This window comes from Varanus komodoensis, unplaced genomic scaffold (assembly GCF_004798865.1).
Source record: "Varanus komodoensis strain SLA01 unplaced genomic scaffold, ASM479886v1 scaffold39, whole genome shotgun sequence".
NCBI classification, from domain to species: Eukaryota; Metazoa; Chordata; class Lepidosauria; order Squamata; family Varanidae; genus Varanus; species Varanus komodoensis.
The window spans coordinates 4,935,687-4,950,652 of record NW_025335922.1 but is presented as its reverse complement, the minus strand read 5'-3'; the positions used below and the strand labels follow the sequence as shown (position 1 = coordinate 4,950,652).

At 42.5% G+C, this 14,966-nt stretch overlaps 1 protein-coding gene across 1 annotated transcript in view; it reads left to right on the top strand.

Moving 5' to 3' along the window:
• The window catches only part of RFX4 (regulatory factor X4), an 89,180-nt gene extending 75,382 nt beyond the window's left edge, over positions 1-13,798 (top strand). The window contains exons 15-18 of the mRNA XM_044441067.1: positions 753-914; positions 4,836-4,998; positions 6,841-6,979; positions 13,526-13,798. Coding sequence (XP_044297002.1) covers positions 753-914; positions 4,836-4,998; positions 6,841-6,979; positions 13,526-13,798 — 737 coding nt within the window. The remainder of the gene's footprint in view (positions 1-752; positions 915-4,835; positions 4,999-6,840; positions 6,980-13,525) is intronic.
• The last annotated feature ends 1,168 nt before the right edge of the window (positions 13,799-14,966 follow it).

Below are 14,966 nucleotides of genomic sequence, written 5' to 3'. Positions count from 1 at the left end.
TTTGTTCAGTGATGAAACATACGGCAAACTGTTGTATGTTTGCTCCCACCTCCAGCCACTAGACCATGCTTTACAACTGTTTTTACATTCCTGATAAGTTGTAACAAGAACAACAAAGGTTGTTCCCAGCTCTTTCTTAAAAAAACAAATGCTTTGAGCATGCATAATTGCATTTGCCCTATTTGCAGTTTTGCATTTTAAATCATAGCACCAGTATGGCTACAGGAATAAAATGGAGTTTATTTCATTACTTGCCATTCTTAGGGCATCACCTATGAACACTGTTGGGCTGTGGGGCCCTAGACATTGGCCCCGAAACCCAACCCTACCTGTGCTATTAGAGGAATCTCTTTCAGCCTGGCCTCCTTTCAGTTGTGGGTGAGGGCAAAAACAACGGGCGGGGGCTCAGAATACCAAAAATGCTAGTATAATTTAGCTTAAAGCTCTTACTGCTAGCAACTGAGCTTTAGGAATGACTTTTGACTTTTCAGACTGGGGAAGCCTGCACCAAAGCCAAGAAATCACCAAATGATGGGTGGTTGGGAGAAAGGTGGTTGCAGTCAGAGGAAAAGTGGGCGGGGCTAGGGGAATGGGTGTGGCCATCTAGGGCATGTCCATCTGGGGGATCCCAAAGGCTAATTTGCTGGATTTGGCCCCTGGAGCTTTTGTTCCCCATGCATGCGTTAAGGAAATGGGAAGGAAAAAGGAAAGCAAGTGTGTTGTTTTAACATCTGTTTTTCTTCTCATCGCAGTAGAAGTGCGAGAAGAAATCATACTGACAGAACCTGTTCCTCCAAGTCCCTCCCCGGTGTCTTTTTCTCCAGCTAAATCTGCCACCTCAGTGGATGTGCCCTCTGCATCTTCACCTGTAAGCAATCAGTCCCCAGAGTATGTTGGCATAGCAACTACAACAGGTTGGTATAGCCAAGAATGACGTATTGCTTATGCACTTTCCAAAGAATAACGTTCCTCTCAAACTGCAGCGGGGGCGGGGGAGAGGCCAGTGCTCTTCTAGCTTACTGTCAACAAGCAAATGGATCATTCTGTAGCATTGTATCATTCATGCAGAGAAGGCGAGCGCACTGGGTGGCAGTGCAGGGCAGTTCTTATTGCCTGTTCTTGTATACCACCCTATCTGCTCAAAAGCCATCCAGACAGTGTGCAAGAATTTAAAATAAACCATAAAACAATTAAACACAAGAACATTAAACAGGTAAAAACATTAAAGGCACAATCCTATGCTTGTTTAGAAGTAGAAATGCATCAGATTACACCCCAAACCACATGCTTGAAACGGCTGAAATGAAAATTGCACTGCTGGACCCTTTCTGAAACCAAGAGAGTGGGAGCCAGTCGTGGTGTGTAGCTTGGGAGAGGTACAGGAACAATCATGTTTGCTCAATAAACGGCCCTTGGCAGATGCAGGTACCCTCAAAAGGACCTTAATGCCTGGCTCTTAATACAAACATAATGATAGAAAAAAGCCATGTTGGATCCGACCAATGATCCCTCCAGTCCAGTGCTCTGTTACATTTGTATTGTTAAGTGTGTGCGTGTGTGTGTGTATGCATGCATGCATGCGTATATCTCATGTAAGGACCTGATGTTATTCATGCTAAGACAGAAGTCCTATACCTTCCAGCTGGCAGTTTTCCTGCCTAAATCCGCATAGGATTGTACACTTAATTTTTTTAATGTTATGTTACTACATAATATTTTAAAGCTTTTAATCACTGTAAACTATCCAGAGAGCTTTGGCAGTTGGGGAGAATAGGAACATAATGAATAGAGTGAAACCAAGTGCTTGAAACACTTGGGACTGTTCTAAAATTTATTATTAATATTGTTGTAGGTATATCGAAAACTATGAATATCTTTGCATAACTCTGAAACCATTTAGGATTAATTCCTAGCAGATTGATGTTTTCTTATTCAAGTTTCCATTATTTTTAATATACCTATTTTATTTATATCGTGCCTTTTTTTCTTCCAAGGAACTCAAAGCAACTAACATAATTTTCCTTCTCGCAATCTTTTCTCACAACAACACTGTGAGGTGGGTTAGGCCTCAAATTACCCAGTAATCATCATGGCCAAGTAGGACTAGATCGCCCAGGTTCCAGTCCAGCATACTAACCGCTCAGCAGTCTCCTAGACTGCCTACACTTCAAGCGATTGCTGTTTACTAGCAGCATCAACTGACATTAACTATCAAGTATGACAAATTACAATCTCTGTGGACTTTCAGGGGTCAGATACAAAAAAGCAATCAAATCATTGAGCTTTACAAGACTGTGCCCTTCGAAAAGGCAAACCATCAATAAATTGCTCTGCAGTAAAACATCTGGCAAGACCCCACCATTTCTTTCTTTACATTTTTGTGCTGTGTTCTGAAAAGTGATAATTAGGCCTTAATTCTTTTTAAATCACAAAAGCTTGATTAATGATTGCTTAAACATCAGTGCTGTAGTAAAAGTAGGGGCTATACAGCTGCCTTTCCCAGCATTCCCTAAGAGTGGGGTTACTCATTTGCTAGCACTGTTGTACTTTGAAGCACACAAGCCTGTTTGTAGTAATTGTAAAACTTTGCCAATGGATAACTCACAATTTTGCTGCTTTCTTATCCACAAGTCTTCTTATTAGTAGGCAGTAGACATGGTAAAGATTAATACAGTACTGAAAATTTCTCCCATACTTTTTTAACCATTCTCATTCAATTTGATAGAAAAGTGAAGACCATTCTGGAAAAATTCTCGGGATTTGGTTTTAGGTTCTTGGACTTACCTTACATAGGAGGTAGCTGAGCAGAACACCTGAGCTGCCTGCTTCTCACGCCACACTTATCTCTTGGGATGCTTGTAACTACCTTCATGCCTCACAGCTCAGTTGAAGCCAAGGGGGAGACCTTATGAGGTCATTCCTCCCATAGAACTTTTTCCAGGACAGGCAGCTTGGGAAGCTGAAGATCAACAGAGATGTATAATGGAAGGAAAACACATGTAGAGCACCTTAGCTGCTTCCCAGAGACTAGATGAGCTCAAAAATCAATTATGAAATCCCCTGAGAATAAGGCAGAATAAAGGGAGGCTTTTTCAGTGGGGAAAGAAAACTTTCCAGCAATCAATGGACAGATTTTGTCTCAGCACTAGGTGCATTTCTTCCCCGAGCTTAGCCATAATGCTGCTCCCCTCACATCTGCCTTGTAGGAGATGCAAACTGGGGCCAGCCTGTCCATACATATTTGTGCCTTTGCCACTTGTAGTGGCAGTACGAAAAGCCCCAGAACACCCTACAAAAGAAACCCCTGCCAGGGGCAAGCCCTACCTGTAAGCTGTTGAGAATTTCCCCACAGCCCACAGCAATGTAGTGACATTTCCCCCTCCCTCTGCTTCAGCCAGCAAAAAAGATGGATCATTTTAAGAGGCCACCTGGACAGAGCTGTAGTAAAAATGCTTTACAGGTTTAGTTCTAAAAGCACACTTCTTAGGAGATAAATTCTACTCAAATCAAATGACTTGAGACCAAAGCACGTGTTACTTTTTTCCTTTCTTGTTTTTTTACTCCTGACTCAGACTAAGAGTACCAAACTGAATCAAGGGGGCCTTTGGGTTTTCAATCATCTCCTTCCTGCACTGGTCCCAATCTGGATCAGGGACTGCCTCTGCCTGTAATATATATTGTCCCTTTGCTTCATAAAACCCTTGTACTTTCCCTAGAGTTGAAAAGGAAAAGCAGGTGCAGCCATTAGTTTCACTTTTAAAGTTATATGCATTTTGGGTCTCCCTTCCAAAGAAAGATGACTAGGATTTATGTCCCAGTTATGTTGAGCAATCACACCCCAGATTATCAGAACATAAGTGTTATTATGCAGTGACAGTACTATTTCATGTTTTCTAGTGTGCCAATGAAGCAAAAAGGCATACCTTAGATTTAAAACAGCTCTCAGCTGTGCAGTGACCTTCCCTTTTGTGTTTTGTTCATCAGTTCATTACTCTTTTGAAAAATTGATGCTGCTGATGCAACTTACAAAGTTCTGCACAACTCAGCCAGAGCACTTGTCCTTCAACACCCCAACTTGAAATTTAAGAAGACCATGTCCTAAAAAGCCCAGTCCCTGACAATTGAATCTCCTCTCCCTGTCACAGTAGGGCAGCCTTCAACCAGATGTGTTGAACTGGAACTTCCATCACCCGCACTCAGCTTTCCCTCAACATCATTCTTGTTCTTAGATACTTAAATAAGAAGGTGCTGTTATTTTCAGCAGAAGCTGAAAGCAGAAGCTGCAAAGGACCACTCCACTATGGATCTGCCTGGGTATTGGTAGGAAAGGTCTTCCAGTTCATCCTCCAGTGCTGGAGGTGAGCCTGATGGGGGGTGTGAGAGAGGGTTTCTCAGTGACTGCAGATTTAGGAGTTCTGCTTTGAGGAAGGTCCATGTAGCCTCCTCCCTTGTGACCTTCTCTTGGCATACAAATAGCTTCTTTGGCCCATTACTGTCAATTACTATATTAATTCAGTTGGCTGCTATTTTTCTATGCTTTGTTATTGACTCATTTTTGTGATTTGATAGTCACTTTTATTATCTTACATTAGAATGGCATGTTTTACTGTTTTGCCCACCATGGGTACTTAATTATGGAAAGGTAGGTTATGCATTCAGACAAATTAATGTGGCTTCTAGTTTCACTCTGTGAGTGGACATCTGGAGATGGATACTGCACATCCAGTGCCCTTCCACTGTTGCCACAGGCTGTAGAGCTCTTACCGTTGCATTTTAGTGGAAGTGGAACGTCACACATTCTTGACAGCTAACAGGATTCTTTCCATTTTATGCAGGGGCCATGCAGTCATATACATGGTCTCTCACATACACTGTAACAACAGCTGCTGGGTCACCTGCTGAAAACTCCCAACAACTGCCTTGTATGAGAAATCCTCATGTCCCTTCTTCATCTGTAACACACAGGATACCTGTTTATCCCCACAGGGAAGAACATGGGTAAGTTACTTTCTGCCTTGTTCATTTAGTGCATTAAATATTTTTTGTTTCATTGGAAAACCAATGCATAGAACAAGAGTGTTGAATCTGTTTTGGCCTGAAGGCTGAATGCAAACTGGAAAGTTCTTGGGGGCTGTATTCCAGTGGTGGGTGGGCCCAAAATAATAAATATACTGGCATATTTTAACTTAAGGCTCTTGGTGCCGGTATGTAAGCCCTAGGAGTAGCATTTCAGCATCGAAAATAAAGGGAAGGCCTCGCCAAAGTCAGAAATCCATCAGACAATTAGTGGTCAGAGAAACAGTAGTGGCCAACAAGTAGGGCCTTCTGCAGAACCCCAAAGGAGCACGAAGGAATTTCTGGAGGTTTGGCACACCGGGCATTGAGTACCTGAACAATAGTGGGTAAAACATAAGGTTGTTTCCCTGTGCAACAGTAACAAATGTTGATTGCTTGGAGGTAAGGAGTTGTCTGATGTTTTTTGAAAACGAGTCAAAATAGAGCAGAAACATCAGTTATCAGATGATAAATATTTTGTCAACCTTCTAATCGAAAGCAGTGATACATACGCACATAGCAGAATTTCATGCAGCCTTCTCAATCTGGTACCCTCCAGATATGTTAAATTCCAACTCCCATCATTCCCAGCTAGCACGCTGGCTGGAAAGACTGGGAGTCGCAAGCAGGAACACATCTGCAGGGCACCCAGGGGGGAAACTGATTTAACGCAATAATTTGAATTCTTGCATCACCCCTACATCTTCATCGTTTTTTCCATAATTTCAGAATTATTCTGGGTGTGATGAAAAATTAGAGAATCATTTGTAGGATGGGATTTGTCTTATATGTGTTGGTCTATTTTCATATAGCATTGTAAAATTTCTTCTCAAAAGAAAATAGGAAAATGCAGATTCTAGAATAGGTAGTTCTGTTTACAAGGGTATAATTAAAGATTGCACCTCAGACAGCAAAGCTTACATGGACATTCTGTGCATATTTATTCAGAAGTAAGTCCTGCTGTGTTAATAGGGGTTCCTCCCAGATAGGTGTGCATAGGACTGCCCCCTTAGAGCAACAGAATGTCCAAGAGACAGACCTGGCCAAGAAGCACAGTCCTCCAGGAAGGGCTTTGCAAACTTCACTGGTTCTGCAAGCAACCAGGTTCCTACAATAGCCAGTGAGATGGCTGTGGGTCTGCAGCAGGACACAAAGAAAATAGTCATTTCTTGGTGTTGCTTCCCAACAGCTGGTACAGTCACCACTAGCACACTTGGGGAATGCTGGCCTCAGGACTTAATGGTCCTGGGAGCGGGGGCTCCTTAGATGAAAATATTTAATGCTTGACTGTCTCTAAAATGTGGTAAGCTACCTCTTCTGCATCTGGGAACCCTCTGCTCATTCTGCTCCATTGGGCTTTGGATGCCTGCCCCAAAGTCCTCTATTTATGGCACAAGTGACAAGCACAGGAGACATCCCTGATGACTGTGCCCCTGTTAATTAGCAGATGGGACGGTGGAGTACCAACTGGACATCCCTCCAGGAGCAAAAATATCTTGGGCCATCCCTGGTTAATGTGCTTCCATGTCTCAGTCGCGTGACCCAGGGCCAGAAGCCAGCTTCAGAGGCCATGGCCTGTATGAGAAATAACATCCCCGGCCTTGTGAAATGATAGCGATATTCACAGGGATGTTCAATAGCCTCAAAGGGGGTACTGTTTTACAGGAAGCAACCGCCACCACCAAAATAGCATTACCCTGCCAGGTAAAAAGGCAACCTTTATTTTTAGTAAGAGACTGAAGTGCTCTTTTGAATGAATGCTAAGTATCTTCTGTGTCTTTTTAGGTACACAGGTAGCTATAACTATGGTAGCTACGGAAACCAGCACCCCCACCCAATGCAGAGTCAGTATCCATCTTTATCTCATGACAGCACTATTTCTGCACCCCTTCATTACTCGGCTTATCACAGAAGCTCTTCACAGGTTAGTTCCTTTCCATGCCTGTCCACTCTCTGGCACAGCAAGTTCAATCTAGCCTTCTCAATTTAGTAGTGCATGTTCAGCTGCTCCAACCTCATTAGGTTGAGATTCCATCCATAAGACAACTTTTGGGTTAGGGGAAAATTTCCAGATTCCATTTATTTAAAAAGCAAAGAAAATCATCTGGGTTCACAAGAAACTTTCCAAAGTGTGGATGTTGGAAATTGGTTTTATTATTTCTATCTCACTTTTAAATTGACTTTTTCCAGGAAAGCTTACAAACTTGATATTTGTAATTTCCAAAGTGACTTACCACTCCTCATAAGGAGACCAGTTGTCTCGATGAAGGAAATGCCATTTCCATTCATTGTAACAGGGCATGAAGAAGATAACCTTCCAGGCAGTTGTACCCTTCCTCCCCTTGAGGCTGCGTATTGCTCATCTCTAGCTCAAGAATGCTCTTGAAAATATACACCCACATCAAAGCTATCCCCATCTTGACCTGTCATGCATTATGTAAGAATGGGGTGTTACCCATGAGATTAGATAAGTGGTAGAAACTAAGATTAAAACATGTAATATTCTTCACTTCTGGGAGGTTTCAAATGATGATTACAACTCTCATCATGGTGGAAGTGGTACTCACATGTGTACAGCCATGCTACTGGACAGGGCAGAAAATAAACAGTCCCCTATAAATTTCCTCTAACCTCACTGAAAAGCAGATTGCATACATTAACTTGCTTGAGGCATGATCTGCTACATGTAGTAGATTGCCACTATTTATTTTTTGTTTATTTTACTGGAGCTCTTCCTGTTCCTTTATCAGCTTCTTCTCCTGACTTTAGTATAAGTTGTGGGAAGAACTTTACCAGCTCTGAGAGCTGTCCTATGGTCCCCGGGCAAGCATTGCAGGCACCATAGGTTAGCTCAAATTCCCTTCATTGGGCAGGTAAAGTTGGAGATCCGTCCCCATCCCCATTCTCACACAGCCAAGCCAGACAGAACCACACTAGCTGCCACTTCAAGGCTAGAAATTCAACTGCAGAAGGGGGTATTATCCCAAGCCTCCTCTAGCCTTGTTTCCAGCCTACTGCTCTGAAGTACCGTTGGGTAGACAAAGCCCATTTAACATATAATCAGAGATTAGAGGAACTGCTCTCATCCTTCCAGCTTCAGTCCAGCAGGGCTGAGGACTCTTGCAAGCTTCCAAGACTTGGAGCTTCTGAGCAATGAGGACACAAGCCAAAGGAAGATGCACCCTAAGTGCCTGTGTTTCAGGCTGTTAAAGCAATCTTCCACAGTGGCTACTGTGGCTGGGGCTGATGGGAAGAGAGTGCCAAGCATCTGGAGGGCATTCATTTGGGAAAGGCTGTATTAAAGACAAAGGGGGAGGGAGTCAGGTGGCAATCCTAACCCCCAGGAGCAAAGGATCTGGTGAAGCTGAAGATATAAGCCATGTATCGCTCAAGTCATGAGGTTACAAAAAAGGGAGCCTTGGGCTGACTCTCCAGAGCTTATGAGAGCTTATTCATAGAGATGATTCAACATCACTCTAAAGGCACTAACAGAATTTATTTGGGTTGCAGCCCTACACATGGGTTGAAGAGATGCTTAAAACACTTCTCAGTGGTCCCAATGTATGCTAAACAAGGCATGGACAAGCATCAGGAATTAAAAAGAAGTGCTGATATATATATATATATAGAGAGAGAGAGAGAGTTTACCCCACACACACACACACACACACACACACACACACACACATAAACTAATATTAAATATGTCCTGATTTCCTAGTAGAGTTTTTCAGGTAGTGAATTTGCACTTTTTCTGAAGGAGCCTGAAGCATCCTTTAGCACAACGAAGCTGAAAATTTTAAGAGTATATTTTAACGTATGCTGTAGAGGGTTTGAGCATGCTTTCTAAACCAGCATAAAGGTAGAGCTGCATTCATAAGGAAAATATTTTGCTGTTTGAACAGGGACACCTTTCACCTCTTTGCATAATCAGCCAGCAAGCTGAAGGGAAAGAATAAAGAGATTATTCTTCAGCCTGACTCTAAGGGAACTTGAGATTCATTGGGTGGAGGAGACACTTAAAATAGTATTTTCTAAAATAATAACAGAAAGAAACAGAGCTAATTTTAATTTTGGGGGAGAAAGGGCCTTAACAATAACCGGCTTTAAAGTCACCCCCAACTTAAAGGGGGTTAGTGTTTCTTGTCAGGTTTCAACGGCATGGTGGGCGAAAGTGAGTTGACCCAGAAAATGGTAATTTCCTGTCAAGGGCTCTCCAACAAACGTTGCCTTTATATCTGGCAAAGATCACTAGGCCCCAGTGTTTTGAGATCAGCGCGCTTAAGCACTCTTCATTAAACCGGATGCAAAGTGTGAAAGGTGATTCAGGCAGCTTGGGCAGGCATCCGCGCAGATGGCGAAGCCTTGGACACTCCAACAAGGCTGAATAGATGCTACATTGGTTGAGTTAATAGTCAGGCAGGGGCCAAGGCGGACTTTAAAAATATTGTCTCTCAATGGTCTCTTCACTGGAAGGAAAAAGAAGTCACTGACTCATTTGCAATTAGCTGACCTGCCATTACAAATCTTTCCATGCTGGGGATTCAGCCATCACAAAATACTAGATATTTGGGGGTCTGTATTATTTGCAAGTAATTATTCTTTTTTTATATTCATGACACATTCATAAACACAGCTGCATCTGGGCGGTGTTTGGCCACACAGAGAAGCAACACACTGTATCCCTGTGCCCCCTCCTCTTGTATTTTACCGTCATTTATTAGCCCTTCCTTTCTGGTCAGGCAGCTTGCATTGGAATGTTAATGAAAAGTGGAAGGAAAATCTGTGCTCCATGGCAAAATATTGGGAATTCTGCTGTACTCTGTGCCAAATGGTCCTGCCAATGAGAAGGAAGAAAGGTGGTCCTTGACTAGCCTGGGTCTTTCTAGGCTTAGGGGCGCAATCTTGGGTTTAGATGGAAAAAAGTCCTGCAGCTCTCAGTATTCCCCAGCCATGTAGTTGTAGGACTTTTTTTCAGTCTAAAGGATCGCACTATTAGTTGGTCTTCATCTTCTGTAAATATCTCAATATTTTTATTTTGAATTCATATTCAATGATGATACCACAAGATGGTCAGAGTGATAGCTTTAACTGGGGACTAGACAAATTTATGGAGGGACAATTTATCAGCACCTAACAGTCAGGATGGATACTTCCAGAAGCAGTGTTGGAGGTGGAGCCCCCCATTTCTGGAAGGTCATCTGTCCTCTCACTTTGTTGGCCATGAACACTTGCTGAAAAAATGGTAAGGGGGCACTGATATATCTCAAGCACCCCCCCCCCCGGGTCAACTGGCTTTTTGTCCACACGTACTTCACCTCCTGACACCCTGTCCCTGAATCTTCTTGCCTGAGCTTCTTTTCTGAAATCAAATACCCTTGTCTCCTTTGCCTCTAAATGTGTTCTTATAGCTATGTCCTTTTGAGGCAGGGTCTTTAAAAGACACACGTGTGTGTGCACACAGTCCTTTCTTCCCGCACTCTTAGCATCTGCTTTCTCGGGGATTGGAATCTATTTTGAACATTTCCAGTCAGTGGACCATTATTTTGCTTTACATATTTGTTGGCACATTCTTGTTAGGATTTGAACTGATTGACTCTCAGTTCTGTTGGGGCCCTGTCTCCTCCAGATTCTCTGTTCCTTCCTAGTGCTTTCCAAACCATTTCCACTTCACTCTCCAATGTTGCAAGTTCTTTCTATTTGAAGAAGGCCTTCTTATCATCCTTTTCTCTCTTCTGTATCAGTCTTCCATATATTGCTTTCACCATCTCTTTATTTTATCATGGTCAGATAGTATGTTCCCTGATGATCTTTCAGCATTCCTCTTTTGTTGTTCTCTTTTATTTCTTTGCACTGGCCAGTGTAATAGTTCTTTTTGTCTCTAAGAGATAATCTCTGAAAAGTTGTATTCAAGATTATGACTGTTTCTGTCATCTTTACCTTTTGCTTCTCCCTTGTCCTTAGCAATTGCGAGTGTTTCTTCTGTCATCAGTCTAGGCTTTCCCCCGCTTTTTGCTACAGTGATTTTCTGTTTGCTTTCTTCCCAAAGAATGTTTCTGGGTCCAGTCCACAGTTCTTCTGGTTTGTGTCAATTGAGTTCAGTAATGCAAATCTGTTCTTTATGTGGACTTTAAATTCCTCAGGAATGTCATTCAAGTTGTATTTTGGCACTGTGATTCTATTAGTGACCTTTTTCTTCACTCTGATTTGGGACAGTAAGAGTTTGTGGTTCCTACCACAATCTGCTCCTGGTTTTGTTTTGGCAGCAAGAATCTAGTTTCTCCGTCTCCTATTTGCAATGCCATAGTCTATTTGATTTCTGCATTTGCCCTCTGGTGATGTCCCTGTGTACAGTCATCAGATTGGTTGTCTAGAGTATGTATTTGCGATAAACAGATAGTTGGCTTCACAGAGTTCTATGAGTTATTCTCCCGCTTTGTTTCTTACCTCAGATCAGATTCGCCCACAACATTTGATTCTGCTTTGTTACCCACTGTTGTGTCCCAGTCGCCTATGATTATCAGTATGCCTTATTTGGGTGTGTTATCAATTTCCTCTTGATGCCTGCATAAACTTTCTTCTTCAGCACCTGTCGTCAGAGTGTAGAGCTGAGTGATGGTTATGTTGATAGGTTCTCTTAAGTATTCTGACTGATACGTTTCAGTCAAACTTTGCATTATAGTCCTTTGCTGTTTGTGCTCCATCTTGCCTCAGTAGTAGAGCTATTCTGTTTCTTTTGTGTTTGTCATTTTCAAAGTGAACACTTTGCATTTGTCTAACTGAAAATGTCCTATTCCGGCTCACTTTAGTTTGCTCAAACCAAGTACTGTAATGTTGCATTGAGTTTCTTGCATTACGATTTTCAATTTGTCTTATTCATACTTCTCATATTCCATGTTCCAGTTGTATGTCTAGTGCAGCATTGGACTTTCACCTCTGTGCCTGTCACTTATGTGGCTTCCTTTCAGCTTTGATCTAGTTGCATCATTGGAGACAGTACTAGTTGTGCTTGTCCTTTGTTCTTCCCCAGTAGCTGGTTAAGTGCCTTCCAACCTGGGAGTCATACCTTCTGGTATGAACTCTTGTTTCACTTTTGATTGTTTGATTGTAGGGTTTACCTCTGTGAAAGATCCTCTGCCAGAGTCACCTTCAGCTGCTGCGGGTGTCCAGTAGCTGCCCTTCAGGAGCTTTTTCATTCTCATCCCTATTCGAGATTTTATCAACCCTCAAATGGATTGGTTGTTGAACTTTTATATGACTACATGGCATGCTTGAGCCCTGTGGATTGGCATTGGTAGGATGGGGTGCAATTATGTACCATAAGGAACAAAAATAAGAGAAGTGTGAAACCTGAAGGCTAACTGCATCTCCTAGTTTTATATATACATTTTAAAAAGTAGAATGCATGCACCTTGTTTGCTTTGTTCACACCCATTTCATTGTCCTCCACATAGAAACATATTTTTGTTCTTTTGCAGAAAAAGAAAAGGTGCATACAACCAGTTTTTAAATTGAAAGAACTGGATAAAAAGGATTGTCCCTTACACTAAGACTTCCATACAATGCGGCTTGCATTTGTGCTTTTATCTGTCCTGTTTTACCACTTGTCTTGGTACAGTTGCAGGATTTGGGCTTTAGCTTATGGGAGGGCTAAGCAAGAGACTCAGCTTCCCTTGTTGGATCTCAAAGTTTTATCATTTGTGCAAAGCATCTGTTGTTGGGAAAAGGAACAAGAGAAGGAGCCCCTCAGAGTCAGGCTGATTGTATCCTCAGCCCAAGTGGCCCTCTGTAGAGCTGCTGCTCCCGCCTGAGGGCTGAAGCGAAACCTATTTGGTAGTGAAGTAACAAACTAACCTCAAGAACATAACTGGAACACTTTAAAGAATACATCAGTGTCAGTTGTTTAATTATATTTATATTTAATGGGAAGGACCATTTGTTTTTTTCACTTTAGTTGCCAAAAAGTCTCAGAAAATAAAGGAAATGGGGGGAAAAAAAGTTGGCCCAAATTGAGATTGCTTGCAATAAGTCCTGGCCCCTCTCCAAGCACCACAGAATCATAATGTGACTATATAAGAGGGCCAGCAGGCAGTCTGTGCCAGCACAGTGTTCAGCTAAATTACAATTATACTTTCAGGATGCAATGTGCCATTATAGGTTTACAATTTAACAGAATAAGTAAATTATAATGATGTAAAGCCTTAGTATTAATATTAGTATTTATTATTATTAGGTATTTGACGGCTTGAGGGAAGAGTTGATTTGTTGCATACCAGTCTAAACTGTCACGGGCCACCTCTGATGTCCGCCTCATGTTTCTTGTGACTTTGGACTGCACCCTGTTAAAAGCCAAAGAGGTCCTGACAGAGTCCCTGTTCGAGTCTTGCCACTGCAACAGTCCTGATCCAGCTTAGATTTTCCTTCCCTATATATGCCTAACCTTTTTTACAATGTGATTTCATGTCCTTAGTACCCCTTCAACAGCCCGTCTTCACGGATGGAGCCCTGCTTGATGAGCAGCACTCCAAGGCTGCATCCGACCCCGGTGACTCCTCGCTGGCCAGAGATCCCCTCAGCAAATGCTTGCTACTCAAGTCCACCCATGCACTCGGCAAGATATGGGAACTCCAGTGACATGTATGCACCACTGACCACACGGAGAAATTCCGAATATGAGCACATGCAACACTTTCCTGGCTTTGCCTACATCAATGGGGAAGCCACCGCAGGATGGGCAAAATGAAAATGACTGGTAATCGTAATCAACTTGATATATTTAATAAAGACAGCAAAAACAAAACCCTTTCATGCCGGGCTAATGGATGAATGGAGGTCTTACATGGGCAGTTTTAAGGGCCATGAACAGGAAAATGATTATAAACACAACACACACCCTCCTGATCAAGTTTTTACTGCTGCTATAAGGCATGCTGTAGGCCAAGCTGTGCCTGTTATTGTTGTGCTTTCTCCAGATCTCATGAAATCGGCCTGATGAGTAAGTTACCATCTTGCTTACCATTGTATATTGCTCATTCTGAATGGATTTGCCCTTTGTAAACATGGCAGTTGCAATGTTTCATGGAGTGATTTTGCCTGCATCCCAGGGCCTCAGCTCCTCAGAGAATCACAGAGCGATAAGGGAGTTGAAACTGATCCAGTCCAACTCTTTCTCACAAGCTACAGTCCATCTTCCTCTCATCAACCCACAGCTCTACTAAGCTACCACAATGCCAAGCATTTCTCCATATTGTAGTCCCATTTTGTAAACAGAACTGTGTGGTGTCTGCATTTCTGTCATCACACCATGTAAGTACAGAAATGGAGAAATCAGCTTCCCTGAAACTTTGCCTTTTATTTTCAAAAGATGCTTCTAGCTTCTGAGAATATAAAAGTAGATCTGTTAGTTTGTGGGAAATGGTAATGAAATGTCAGAGGCAGGAGGAGATGAAGCTTTTTCAGGGTCAGAGATCGAGTTTCAGTGCATTGCTTAGCATCTTGTCATTCCCTGTAACTAGCAGTGACATACTGTAACAGTTTTTCCCAACCTTGTATTTTTCTATAGTGTTGGACTGCAACTACCATAATTCTCAGCCAGCAAACCCAGTTACCAATGGGACTTGTGGGAGTTGCAGTCCAATACATCAGAGGGCACAAGGTTGGAGAAATCTGGCGTAGCCGTTCAGCAGATTAGCTAGGAAGCCCCCAGTTACAATCCCAAGCGTAGCACTGGGAGCATTAGCTAAGAATTCCCCCTTTACAATCTCATCTCAGTTATCAGCACACCCTGCATGCATCCCAGTCTTACAACTCAGTCGCCAGCAATTTCCTTTAAAGCAAGGAGAGCGGGAATTTAAAGGGAAGTATAAACTCTGCTTCTCTCCATGCTTCCATTGTCTGAAAACATCCCCCCC